Raw genomic sequence first — 13,560 nt, 5'->3', positions numbered from 1 at the left:
GATTTTGACTATATGCTTAATTCTTATGCTTTAGTGTGCCGATTTAGGGAATAGGAGTTTAGTTTGAATAAATTTTGTTAGAAGCTGTCATCGTTTGGAAGCCGGAGATATAGGCCCGGTCGAAATAGGCCCCGACGGAATAGGCCCGGCAAATAGGCCCGGACGAAATAGGCCCCTACGAAATAGGACGGAGCTGCCAGGAGTTTCGGAAAACCACCACCCCCTTGGATGGAATCCGATCAGCTGATGGAGTTGTGTCAAAGGTTAGGATCTTTGGTTTTCCACATTAGTTCTTGCTGTTTCTTCTCCTTGTGTTTGCAATAGTTCGTAATCTTTCTTGTCTACTAAAAATGTGACGGACATCAAGATTTGTTGGGAAACAACTAAATGGGGAAAAACGATTGAGAAGACGTGCTGCTTATTCGCTTACGGTAGTTTTGCAACATCCTAGTACTCGAATCTGACCATTTTAACTCCATTAAAGGTAAAAAAATTCCACTGAAAGTTGTCCGATCCCCCAGAGATCTTCGTATGACGTTGGATCTAAGTTTGGCTTTACACGTAAAGTCAATTTAAATAACGTCCAGCATAAAGTGTCATAGATCGTGTCAGTCAGTAAACCTTAACAGTATCTTCTCTCAGTGGTCAATGATAAATGGAGTTTAAATCAAAGGTGAAATCAAAAACTTTGATCGGTGATTCACTTGATTTGACTAAATCAATAAGCTGTGCTTTTTTCTTTGTTCTGCCTGTCGTGAAACATGACAGCACCATTTTATATTACTGTTTTGACATGTTTGCCGTCGTGTAACTGATATGAGTCGTTTTGGGTTTTTCTAGTTCGTTTAAGATCACAAACAAAAATTTGAATTGTGTATTTAGTCTGTACCCAATTTAATCTTTAGGGACAAGTTACGTGAGGGTAAAGGATTTACGTCTCTCTTGTCACTTAAAAAAGTTCTGATTGCAGCCATATGCAAAGTAGATTAAATTCGAATTAATCTCTGTTCAATTCAAATAATGCTAAAATTTTTTATTTTGTTTTCCTTATTTTTATATTATGTAATAGGAATAGCACCACTCCAGTTCAGTTGTAATTTAACATGCATGCATTGATTTGAATAATAGTGAGGAATTGTTTTATCAATGCAGATTTGATTAAAAATTCAGTCTTGAATTAATGGGATAAGTATTAACAAACAAAAACAACTTCTTATTCGAGCAGGTAGCCAACAAAGTCGCTGAAATTATTGCCGTCGGCGTCGTGAATGACTCCCAGAAGGTGTACCAAACGAATTTGATCGCCTTTGGCGAGTTGCAGAGTCGACTGGAGTGCCATCGTGTTCCAAGCTGCGCCGTGGGCTTCTCCGATTTTGATCCAATCGGCCGATCCCACCTTCACCTGCAGCTGAACTTTGACGTAAGTGGCCCAACCCAAACCCGTGAAAGCGAAATAATATCTGCCCGCTTTCGGAGCGACAAACACTCCGGTCGATGGGTTCAAGGCATTGCCAATATTCAGCCTTATTAGGTTGTAGGGAACAACAGTGTTGACTGCGTCGTAAAGTCCAACTCTCTGCGCGTGGAAGGAAACGGGCCAAGACTTGATATCAGCGTAGCCAATCCACGTCTGAAAGTCTGGAGTGAATTAACTTTTTATTAAATTTGATTTGAAGTTGATATGAAATTTCCTGTTGCCTTATAGATATTCCGTTCTGTAATCAGTTTCGGCTTATTAATTCTTTGTTAATTTCTCTTAGATATTGGGCATCAACAGCAGCATATCGACTGTTGGAACCGTTGGTGCTGTGGACGAGCCTGGTTGTTTAACATGCGAGGACTGCCTTTTTACAGCAAGGTAAATTTAGATGACACCCACACAATTAAGTTATTACAACGCTCGATTTGAATGCGAACCTATTTATGAAGAATTCGGTTTCAATTGACGATAAGCTTAAAATCAATGCATGTTACTAAACCACAAAAGATAAGGGGGAAATCAATTTGTTATTTCTCTTTTGACGATTCGAATAGACTTGCATCATGTTCCGCTCTTGCCGACAGCCCCTCACCGTCGCGTGATTCTTGAATATTTTACTTTCGTGTTATCAAATACCCCGGTATCTGATAACTGGAAATTTACAAAGCGTTGGCAATGGACATGACTTTGTGACCGCGATGTATAGAAATCGTAGAATGGAATATGTTACGTGGTAGTTAATGTGTTAGCGATGCCAGGCAAGTGAATTTGATGTTGTTAGATACGTGAAATTTAAACGGGCCGCGACGGGCCGTCAGGTAGTCGAGGTCTCGAGGAGACCCCTCTTTTGAGCGGCCCCAGCAATCCTTTTGGGTTTCCACTCTAATTTGTCTGTAATCGATTGTTTCATGTCAAGTTGATTGATCTTAATTGCAATGATTCCATCTTTGAATTTAAGCTTATTACTCAGATGACGCGGAGGTGTTTGCCGCTGAGCCGATTGGACGTCGATGAGATGCAGGAAATAAAAAGCTATCTTTTTTACCGGTAGGTGACTCGATCATCAGCGAGAAAATCGTCTGCTGCCAGGTGCCATTCGATTTATTTTTATTGGTCATCGCCTCTGGTTGAAAAGTGGCAACTAGCGATCCCACTCGAATCAATTCGAGGTATTTCACGCAATCTGAGTTGAATAATTTTTTTCAAAATACAATTCGAGTTGAATTTGAATTGATTTGAATTGACAAAAACTCAATTCGAATCAATTCGAATGGAATTCGAATCGATTCGAATGAAATCAAGAAAAATAAAAAAAAATTGTTTTTGTTTACTAGGCAAGAAATATTACACTAAAACATCCATAATTTTAACTGTTTTAAATAATTGCAGTAGAATATCACTTAAATCGACTGGATTTAGTGATAATTCAATAATAATAGAATAGTTGTCCATTTGAAAGTACCCAAACAATATCCATCCCCTTCGTTTATCGAAACGAAGAGGTGGAACATCTAGCGGTCGAAATTGAAACTAAAAATATTCCAACTTTGCAAAAATTTTGTCAAATTTGACACGAATTGACCCAAATATTCGTGAATATTCACAATGAATATTCATGAATCGGGAAATGAATATTCAGGTAAATTTTCATGAATATTTACCCAAAAATATCACAATTCAAATGAATATGAATTTTATTTTTCCAATTCGAGTTGAACTGAATATTCGAAAAATCTCAAAAAACGCAATTCAAGTTGAATCGATTCGAATCAATTCGAATCGATTCGAATCAAATGCAATTCGGGTGGGATCGCTAGTGGCAACTGAAGTCGTGATTTCCCGCGTCCTTGAAAAGGTTAGAACGAAAATATTTTACCAGCTTAGTTGATGGCTACTCATCATGACAAATTGAAAAACTCGATTAAAACTTGTGTGTTGCATAAGAGTAGAATATAATCCTTTTTTGTTACAATAGTATTCCATTCCTGATTGAGTAACTTAGAACGGATAACTTTTCATAATGATTCAAGTTGAATCTTGTGTGACATCAGATTTATTCTGTATCTCAAACAAGTACTTCAATCTTCAATCCATTTTACGAACTGGATTCTTTTGTGTATCATTTGAATTAACTTGATTGGATATTCATCTTCACCCTTCCCACGATATTATAGGTACAAGTTGATCCAGAAGAAAACTGTATGCTACTGAGTATTGCACCCTTTCAAGCTTGTGTTGTAAAAAGTTGCTTGTGTTCCTTACCCTAAAGATTTCTGAACTCTGTATATCCTCCTGTTCAGCTTGGTGTTTTTTAAAAGCATGGAGTCCCAAGTTTCTTAAGATTCACTCTACTTATAATTATCCCATTTTTTCTTAGGTTTTTGACCGACTGGAGCTGAATGCCTGATTTAACGATAAATCAATGGAGACTCTTTCCATTTCTGAAATGCTGTCTTCACATCTATACGAGTGTGAATTTATTCACGAGGACCACCTCCCCTTCACAGGTTGCAAGTTTGCAACTTAAACTGATTAGATTGACTTCATTTCAAGGTGAGGACACTTTGATTCTTAACTTTATTGTAACCTTTGTTGGTTAAGAATTTATTCCCTTATTTGTCATTCTTTTCACTTTTATTAACCGATTTTCTAAGTTAAGTTATTTCAGCAACAGTCAAATTAAAAAATTTATAATAAGTCATGTAATGCTTGAAATAATTTAGCTTTACATTAATTTTAATGTCATAAATATTTATTTGCTTTATTATCAGGTGATGCTGTAAGTTTTTTTTATTGTCTGCAGTTGCCTATGTATTCATTCGTCTACATTCGCATGTAAGGATACACAGAGTTGTCGAAATCTTGTTGTAGAAGCCAACCAGTGAAGTGATTGTGTTGCTGGAAATTGTCAAATACGTAAGTCGATTTGTACTTGATGGACAGCCACACTTCATCTCCAGACTTGAGATTGAGTGTCGATTCCATATCTTACGTTCAGAATTGTTCAATTAATCATGTCGTAAGCGAAATTTGGGATGTAATAGAAAATAAGCTCAAATTCTATGTTGGTTGCTACAGCTCAGGGAAATCAATAATAGTAATCCTTCTAAGTTCTAACAATTCGACGATTCATGCTGTGCTAGATGAATCATCGTGTGATTGATGAATATTTTACCGTCGTGTTATTTGAGATGTGGTTGGAGCTTTTCCTGATTCATAGGCAAAGCGATGGACTAATTTGAGTTAAAAATTGATGCAACAAAATCCTTATGCTATTTTGAATTAAAAAACCAATTCTCATTCATGTTGTTGTACAGATGGAACATTTTTACCGCAGGCTCATTTTATAACGAAATGAAAAAAAAAAATCATTTCATCTCGATTTATTCTATGGCGTTTAGAAACCAGCCGAGTGCTTACCGATCCAAACGAAGCCTGTAGATTTGTCTGTCCATAGTCAAGAAGATCATCTCGTTCCGTCGGACGCGTTCAGCTCCTGATTCCCGTCAACGGTATTGGTCGCCGGCCAACGACATGGTCGATATGCCTGTCAACAAATCAGGTAGGAATTTCTTTCTCATTGTTATACATAGTGTCATGCCACTATTCGTCAATTACGATTTTACGCTTCCGAATATTTGCTGTGCCCAAGTTATAAACACAAACTCGCATGGTGAAGTGTTCGGGAATTCTTTTCAATCGACTGAAGTAGCGACTGTTTTACGTTAGTCCTGCACATGATGGGCAGAGTGTGCGTGTAGGCGACTTGTATCGATTTAATTTTCGGTTAGTAATTCATTTAGTACTGTAATGATGCAATAGCTTCGCAAATCAATTTTCATTACATTCGCTTCATCCTCAATTTCATCCCCGAAGATGAACACGCTTTTGGGTATGTGTGTCCGTAATCTTCACTTTTATTCCCCACGGAATGTCTCACGTGTACCAAAGTATACGTATTTAATCAAGATAAATTATCGTTGGTCTCTTAGCAGATTTTTGCAAGTGTTTATTTTTGATTGTATCAACTATTCCTTTGACGACAAACGACCCACATATTTTCATCAGGTGATTGTCATCTGATGAAAATAGAGAACTAATTCCAAATGTGAGGCCTCAGCGGCCCTAATGCATGTTGGAATTAAATAATTGCCCATGTTTTTTGAGCAGATGCCGAGTAAATAGTGTTGAAAAAATCTAAGAACTGCCTACTGATGGCTGGTGCTATATCGAAACGTGTGTGCGAAGTCATTGAAAGTTAACAAGCGAATGGCAAAGTTTAACTTGTCCCTATTTTTAGATTCTATCCATGTTGTCTTCGATATTTCGTTCTTTATTCAGTTTCGTCTGTATATTAATTCTTTGTTCATTTCTCTTAGATATTGGCAATTGACAGGGGCATATCGGCTGTTGGACCGATGGTGTTGACGGGCCAGGTTGTTTAGCATGCTAGGACTACTTTTTGAGATGTCAGGTAAATTCAGATGCCTCCATCACAATTAAATTATTATCGCTCTTGATGTGACGCTTGTGACAGTGAATCTATTGATTAAGAATTGGGATTCAATTGTCATTAAGCTTAAAATCAATGTTAGGCACAACAGATTAGGGGGGAATCAATTTATTTTTTCTTGCATCATGGTCCGCTCTTGCCTACTGCCCCCACCGTCGCGTGATTCTTGAATATTTTACTATCGTGTTATCAGATATCTGATAAACAATTCAACTGTGCCAAACGTTGGCAATGCTGGACATGACTTTGCGACCGCGATGTATAGAAATAATTTTCTCGCAAAGAAAAACCAAAAAAGAAAAGACTTGGTAGTCAAATTTTTCAGGGAAAGTGGCAATAGTTTCTTGTTGTTGCTTTCCGTTACATTGAGGAAGCATGGGACTCGGAACCATGTGTCAAAGTAGTCGATCAACCCAGTTTTTTGCTGTTCCAATATCCTTTTGTGATTTTGACAACACATGTGAAACAAAATTTAGAAAAAGAGAAACAATGTTGGACTTTTGTTACTTGATAACCCCTGGGTATAATTTTTTAAATATCTTTTGAATTTTGTATGGTCAGCAAGTGGTTAAGTCTTGATTTCATTCAGTAAGGTTTGTAAAAATCAAGTATTTGTTTTTTTTAGATGAAGAAAAACGAAATAAAAAAAATTCATTGTTTGTTAATGTTACAATTATTTATATTTGAGAAACTGTAAATGCAAAAGATGACATCTGATTCTAAAACAGAAACTAGTCAGTACTTCGGATGTTAATCTAGTTTAATTAGGATTAGACGGCTAGTAACACAACTTCTTGTGTAAATGAAGCATACTGACCTACATTGTTTCCCTATTTTGCTAAGCACAAGATAAATATGAAGAGAAAAAATCTTGGCAGATAACACATTTCTTTTTCTTTTACAGTGATTGGGAGTCCACAAAAAAGCAGAAAACCTTGGGAGTATATCATCACCTTGATTGCAACGCCATCTACATCGAGGACGTTTTGATACCTCTGAGTAAGTGAAATACCGATTCAACATTCAGTTTCTCATAGTTTTAAGTGTGCTGCCTGCCTGTCTATGCTAGGATTTTGATTCGCTACTGTTGTTCAAGGCTTTTTTCTTTCTTTTATGAAGCCAGTTACTGCGCATTTTTACTTTTTCCTTGCATTCGGTTCTCGATAGATCTATTTCAATTGAATATCGTCCACAACCCACCTCAGCTATACATGCCATTCAAAATGTTGTCATGTAGGCTCGAGAATCTTGTGACAATTTCTACGTTGTGTACAACACTACGTAAGATAGAAAAGCAAGCTTATCAGCTCGCCGCGAAGGGATAGTCGTAAGCCAGTTGAATACTGTCTTAAATGAAAAATTCAGGGCCTATTGTTAAGTCGGACTTTTTGCTAAATGCCTTCCTAATTTTTCAGAACTTTTCTGTAAATTCTTATTTTTTCTCTGAAATTTTCTGAAAAAAATTCTATCGCGAAATTTTGATTTTTCTGAGTCGTATTCACACTTCCCTTTCGCAACTGCATTCCTTTGGAATTTTTCATTCACAGTTCAATATCCTTGCAAGTTATTTACGTTTAGTTTGCTGAACTCATATTTTCTTATTTTTACACATAAAGTTCAACGATTTAATTTAAAAAAAAAACATCTTTTAGTATGCAAAACTTAAATGCAAATATGGTTGTTGCGTCATCATTGGGTCATCAAAGATTGCGTTATCACGGCGATGCTATGGACATCTAGTGGTGATTAGATTAGATGTATATCAACATCTCACCATCACCATGCGTGGCAAGTGCCGCCAGATGTCACTAGCCGTTAAACAATTATTTTAGCAGTTTTCCATTAATTACGGGAAAACTAATTAAGTAAATGGAATTATTTTTGTTCTGGTCGCACCGCATATTTTTTGTGTAATTTTTAAGACCAAAAAGTATGAAATCTGTCGTGAAACATCCGAGTTATGGAGCGTTACAGACAGACATACAAAGTGACATGGCTTTTTTTTTTCTGCGTATGCGATTATTAGCTTCGCCCTTCGGGCTCGCAATAATTTTTTCCAGCGTTATCCATTTGTATTTACTCTTAGGCAAATCAAAAATTGTTTAACCGCTTCACATCACAAATCTCAAGAACTGATCTTCGTAAAATTAGGCAATTTGTAGCCTCCTCTTTAACACATCAGTCTAATTTTTTGCTTTACAATCCTGAAAGTTGTTTGGCTCTCCTTTTCAAATCTTTGCTTTTCTCTTTGAGGTTTTCTGCATGTTCTTGGAGAATGGTGGCTCTCTCGTACAATTGGGACCCTGTGCTTTGAAGTAATTTGATGAACTCGAGTTCTTCTCGCGGTGGTGGTTGAATTTTTGTTTTCTTTTTAACCCACCGATCGTACCAATAGTCTCGTCCGTAACTTGGGCTTGGTTTGAATTTGCCCCACGTCCCGCCCACCTTTGCCTCCGCTTCCGCAGCTCCTTTTTTGGCATCCGGAATGGCTTGTTGCAGAGCCGTAAGAGCTTCCGCGAGCGCTGCCAGTTGTTGGTCAGCCAACCTTTTCGCTTTTTGCCCGGAACGCAGCGTGTCCTCACGAATCTGCCACATTTTCCGGTTTTCGCTTTGTAAAGCTTCGAATTTTGTTCGCCACATCATGGCTTCCTGTTTGGCTTCTTGGTTTTGGGTTTCTAATGGGAAAGAAGTGACAAATTGCTCATCAGACAGCTCAGGATCCAAATGGCTTAATTTGTTCAATTGAATTTCAAGGTTTGTGGTGACTGAATCCAGATTTTGCGATAGGAGTTCGTTTTCTTGTACCAGAGAGTCCACTTCAAACACCTTGATTGACAGGGCCTTTTTGTGGTTTTTCACAACGTTTTCCAACTCCACAATTTCTTTCTTGAGCTGGAACTCGGTGACCTCCCATTTCCAAGCGGTTTCACTATGTAGGACCTTTTCCTTCTCCAACTTTTCGATTCGGGATTGGAGTGTAGACAACTGGTTTTCAGTCGCACCCTCATCAGCAGCCAAGTTGTTTGCAATCGGAACTGGCGGAGGATCAGATTGGTGAGCCTCTGCAATTCGTTGATTCTTTTCCTGCAAGCTCACCAATGCCTTTTTCAGATCGTTATTCTCCTGCCGTAATTGCGATTCGGTTATGTGGCGATCCCATTCGCTCTCGGAGGCCATTTCTTGAAAGCCCTGATCCAAATTTTCATTGTCTGTTCGGGTTTCTTCCACATTCGTGGTGACTGTGCTCAGGTTTTGTAATTGCTTTTCATATCGATCGATTTCTCGTTTGTTAAATCGATCTTCATTTTCGAGCTTGTCAACTTTGCCTTCGGGTACTGTCGCCACTAAATGGTGAACGTCTGGTTGGTTTGGGACTGGTTCCTGTTTGATTTTCCGTTGGAAGAAATCGGTCAGTTTGAATCCGATCCAAGCGAATGTGGGAAAGAAAATTCCAAGTATCAGCATCACGATGATTGTCATCTTTCCAAATTCTAGTTGTCGATTGTTATCGATTTGCTTTTATTCTCTTACGCTTTTATAGACTCGAACCGAGATGAGTGAATCCGCTTGTCATTTTACGTAGCTCTTTTTGTAAAAATGTTGCATTTTTTGAAGATGTACTTTTTAATTAATATGAAAGTAGAATATTTTTGGTTTTAGCCCACATTGTTCTCACTAAAATTTTATTTAAAAAATAAATTTTGATGTTCATTTCATACATTTAAAAAATGGGATCTGTGCGTAGCAGGGAGAGGGGTTAGGCAACTACGTAACCTCGGCCGTTGTAGTGACAAATCGACAAATCGTTAAATATTGATCGGTTGAACTTACTAATAATTTATTAAAAGTAAAGTACTACAGTGAACAAATCTTGTCTCAGTTTACGCGCATCGCAAACCTTTTGTGTAGCCCAAGCGTAGAGAAAAAAACGAATTCAAGCAAGAGATAGAGCCCCCTTCTGGCTACGCGGAAGTATCAAGTGTCACTTATTGTGCCGTGCTCCATTTGCGTAACGCCTAATAGATCAGAGTTTGTTAGTGAATTTGTTTGTACCATGGGTTTTCCCCTCTTTTGGATGATGTCAAGTCATTATAAAAACGAAAAAGAAAACATTTCATTTTCCGGCAATGTTTTGAGTTGACAAATCATTCCTTAAATTTTTATCTGAAATGGAAGGCAATTGAACGATGTTTTGTTTATTCAACATTTATTTTATTGCAAGAAAACAACTATTATTTTGAGTTGTGTTTTGTGACAGAAGTCTATTTAGGGAAGGCGTTGCTGAAACTGGGCGTAAACAGAACTAAACGGTCAAATCTGTGTCCTCGATTAGCCATCCAACATAATTAGTATAAAGATATTGAGTATTTTCGTAGATTGTTCCAGATGTTAGGTACAATCTAACTTGGTCGCCTTTGAGAAGGTCCAATGTAGAATGGAGAGAACAAGTCTGAAAGCCACCGTTAGAGTTTGCATCTCCTACAAGAGCCCAATTAGCTGTTCCAGTCTTCAGTTGCAAATCAACTCGTAGGACACCAGTGCTACTAGCAATACCGGAATAAGCAACCAGTGCTACCACTAATACCCGAATAAGCAAAATAGTATCTTCCTGGTGTGGGGGCGACGAAAATGCCAGTACTAGGGATAAAGGCGTTTCCCACATTGAGTTTGACAGAACTAGCAGTGTTGACAGTCAAATAGCTAACCGTCATTTGAGCATTTTGATTTCTATATTGTTTTGCGATATATTACTGTTTACTCGCGACAGTATAATTGATGAACATTACTGAGAAAGAACGCGGAAGAAATCCATTTAAAAGTCAAATGACTACTTCTTATGTATTCGTTCATCGTCTGTAGATGAAAACAGTTACATGGTACGATCGTACAACAAAAAAATCAAACTGTTAATTCGTTCTCTTCCACTAGCCAACCGACATAATTAAAATAATTATGTAAAACATTTTCGTGAATTCTTCCTTCAAATAAGTATAGCCTAACTTGGTCGCCTTTGACAAGTTCCAATGTAGCATGCATGGAAAAAGTCTTGAAGGTGGTGTCACCGTACCCTTCTCCTACTAGGATCCAATCCGCTGTTCCAGTCTTCATCATCTGCAGCAGAACTCTTGCTTTGACGCCGCTATCACTAATACCCGAAAATGCGAAATAATATTTCCCTGGTGTAGGGGCGACGAATATTCCAGTGGCAGGATTAAGGGCAGTTCCCACATTGACATTGATTGGATCAAATTGAATGGTGGTTAGGGCAGCCGAATAAATATTCGTCATTTTAGCGTGGAAATAAATAGCTGTAGATTTTACGTCGACAGTACCGATCATTTTCTGCAACTCTATTTCATAAGAAGAGGTCGAACGAGAGAAAAAGAAAAGTTACTATTAAGTCAAAATTATTAAAATGAAATATTTTCGGTACCTGCATCGGTTGTTTTAGTAAAATCGCAATAGACGTTTTTGACTTGTTTATTGTCCATGATGGAGAAGATACCGCTTTTGACGAATCCGATAGACTTGAGGTCTCCACATGAGGTTGGGATTTTACCAATAGAACTGGGAGTGGTAATTGCTATACAAAATTATAAAAATGAATTATTCTTCCTTTACATTTTTCGAAAATTTATTAAAAACACATTTTTAGTTTGAAGCTTTTTTTATGGCCTTACTATTTAAAGCTGTTTTGTCGGCCTTTTCGTCTAAAGCTGATTTGTCGGCCTTATCGTCCAGGGCTGTTTTGTCGGCCTTATCGTCCAACGCAGTTTTGTCGGCCTTAGTTTCCAGCGCAGTTTTGTCGGCCTTAGTTTCCAGCGCAGTTTTGGCGGCCTTATCGTCCAGGGCTGTTTTGTCGGCCTTATCGTCCAGGGCTGTTTTGTCGGCCTTATCGTCCAGGGCTGTTTTGTCGGCCTTATCGTCCAGGGCTGTTTTGTCGGCCTTATCGTCCAGGGCTGTTTTGTCGGCCTTAGTTTCCAGCGCAGTTTTGTCGGCCTTAGTTTCCAGCGCAGTTTTGTCGGCCTTATCGTCCAACGCAGTTTTGTCGGCCTTATCGTCCAGGGCTGTTTTGTCGGCCTTATCGTCCAGGGCTATTTTGTCGGCCTTAGTTTCCAACGCAGTTTTGTCGGCCTTAGTTTCCAGCGCAGTTTTGTCGGCCTTAGTGTCTAAAGTAGTTTGCATCGCTGTTAAAATTTATTCTTTCATTCACTTAAAATTTCAATAAATTTACTTACTTTCCAATGCTGTACCCAATTTCGAAACATCGTCGTTGGTTTTCTCTAGATCAGTTTGAGAGGCTTTAGTCGCCAAGTTGTCATTTGTTGCTGTAAATAACAATAGTAATTTTTTATACAGTCGCGGCTGAAAGTTTCTATACGTGTAGCTCAAAAATACGCCTTTTTACTGTGTATTGGCGGATGGTGTCAGCCTATGGTAGAGGTTGAGTTACCTTATTTGCTCGATTTTCTCAAGTTTTATCCCCTACCCCCTTACACCTCCGACAATGATTTGTTGGCGCGGCTTTCTAAACTATGGGTAACCGTGGCCGATAATCAGACAGTTGCATCAATGCCCAATATTTGAGCAATAGCTCTTAAATTAAAGGGTGATATGACAGGGGATTGATCAGGTTGTTGCTGTGACAATTTCTGCATCGATTGGTGTCATTTTAGCATTAGGCAATAGGATTGCGTTAAGTTTGCGTTATCGCGGGTAAATTAGTAATCGATGTTAAGAGGAAGAGTTAAGTAAAGAAGGGCGGTAAAAAATAAAGAAACGAGCAAATAAGGTAGCTCAACCTCTACCATAGGCTAACACCATCCGCCAATACACAGTAAAAAGGCGTATTTTTGAGCTACACGTATAGAAACTTTCAGCCGCGACTGTATTTAGTCTCAATATAATTTATTTAAGTTATTGTTAGTTAACTTTACTTTTAAGTGTCTCTTTCAAATCCGAAATTGTTTTTTGCGATTTTGATAAATTGTCATTTGTGTCTGTAAAAGTCGATAGAAAGTTAGAAACATTTGTATTCTATTACATATTTAACGATTAAGATTTATTTTTATTTTTAAATAATATTTTAGTGTGACGGGTTTGCTTAACTTGCATGATTTCTTCTTACCTTTCAGTTGCCTTGCTAAACTAGCAGTCGTTGATTCAAGTTGTTTTATTCTTAAAAAAATGGCACCCTGATAGAAAAGATCCCTAATGTTCGGATTATTTTTGAATTCAACAGTTTCGCCAGACTGCTGAGCTGCCGTTTCATCATTAACGTGTTTAATGGGTTGATTGGTAAACGTTGAAGTGTAGGGAATGTAATAGGCGTGATAAGGGTCAAAGTTATTGACGGGTATTTGGCCATAAACAACAAAGAGCCAAACCGAAAAAACAGCAATCAACTATAAATATGTATCAATTGACGAAAAAATGAAAAGAAAAACAACAATTATCTTTTTTGTTAAATCATAAACGATGGTAGGCCGACTTAAATTCAATTGTTAAGTTCAATCTTTTCTTAATAGTATTTGTAATGAAATCTTACCGGTATTTTTGTCATCGT

The 13,560-nt window shown here is 37.9% G+C and overlaps 1 protein-coding gene across 2 annotated transcripts in view; it reads right to left on the bottom strand.

Annotated features, from left to right (window-relative positions):
• LOC124326192 overlaps positions 1 to 13,560 on the bottom strand; it is a 24,278-nt gene extending 10,718 nt beyond the window's left edge. Inside the window, exons 1-8 of one of the 2 annotated variants that reach the window (XM_046784894.1) lie at positions 13,543 to 13,560; positions 13,123 to 13,399; positions 12,932 to 12,994; positions 12,233 to 12,322; positions 12,048 to 12,163; positions 11,675 to 11,777; positions 11,428 to 11,577; positions 10,835 to 11,344 (exon numbers count right to left, since the gene is read on the bottom strand). In XM_046784894.1, coding sequence (XP_046640850.1) covers positions 10,893 to 11,344; positions 11,428 to 11,577; positions 11,675 to 11,777; positions 12,048 to 12,163; positions 12,233 to 12,322; positions 12,932 to 12,994; positions 13,123 to 13,399; positions 13,543 to 13,557 — 1,266 coding nt within the window. In that variant the 5' untranslated portion in view covers positions 13,558 to 13,560 and the 3' untranslated portion in view covers positions 10,835 to 10,892. Of the gene's footprint in view, positions 1 to 10,834; positions 11,345 to 11,427; positions 11,578 to 11,674; positions 11,778 to 12,047; positions 12,164 to 12,232; positions 12,323 to 12,931; positions 12,995 to 13,122; positions 13,400 to 13,542 lie in introns of those variants that run through there. The other variant, XM_046784893.1, reaches the window with a different exon arrangement.

Source organism: Daphnia pulicaria, chromosome 2, assembly GCF_021234035.1.
Source record: "Daphnia pulicaria isolate SC F1-1A chromosome 2, SC_F0-13Bv2, whole genome shotgun sequence".
Lineage (NCBI taxonomy): Eukaryota > Metazoa > Arthropoda > Branchiopoda > Diplostraca > Daphniidae > Daphnia > Daphnia pulicaria.
Note: the sequence above shows the minus strand (reverse complement) of the source record. Positions and strands in the feature narration are given on the sequence as shown.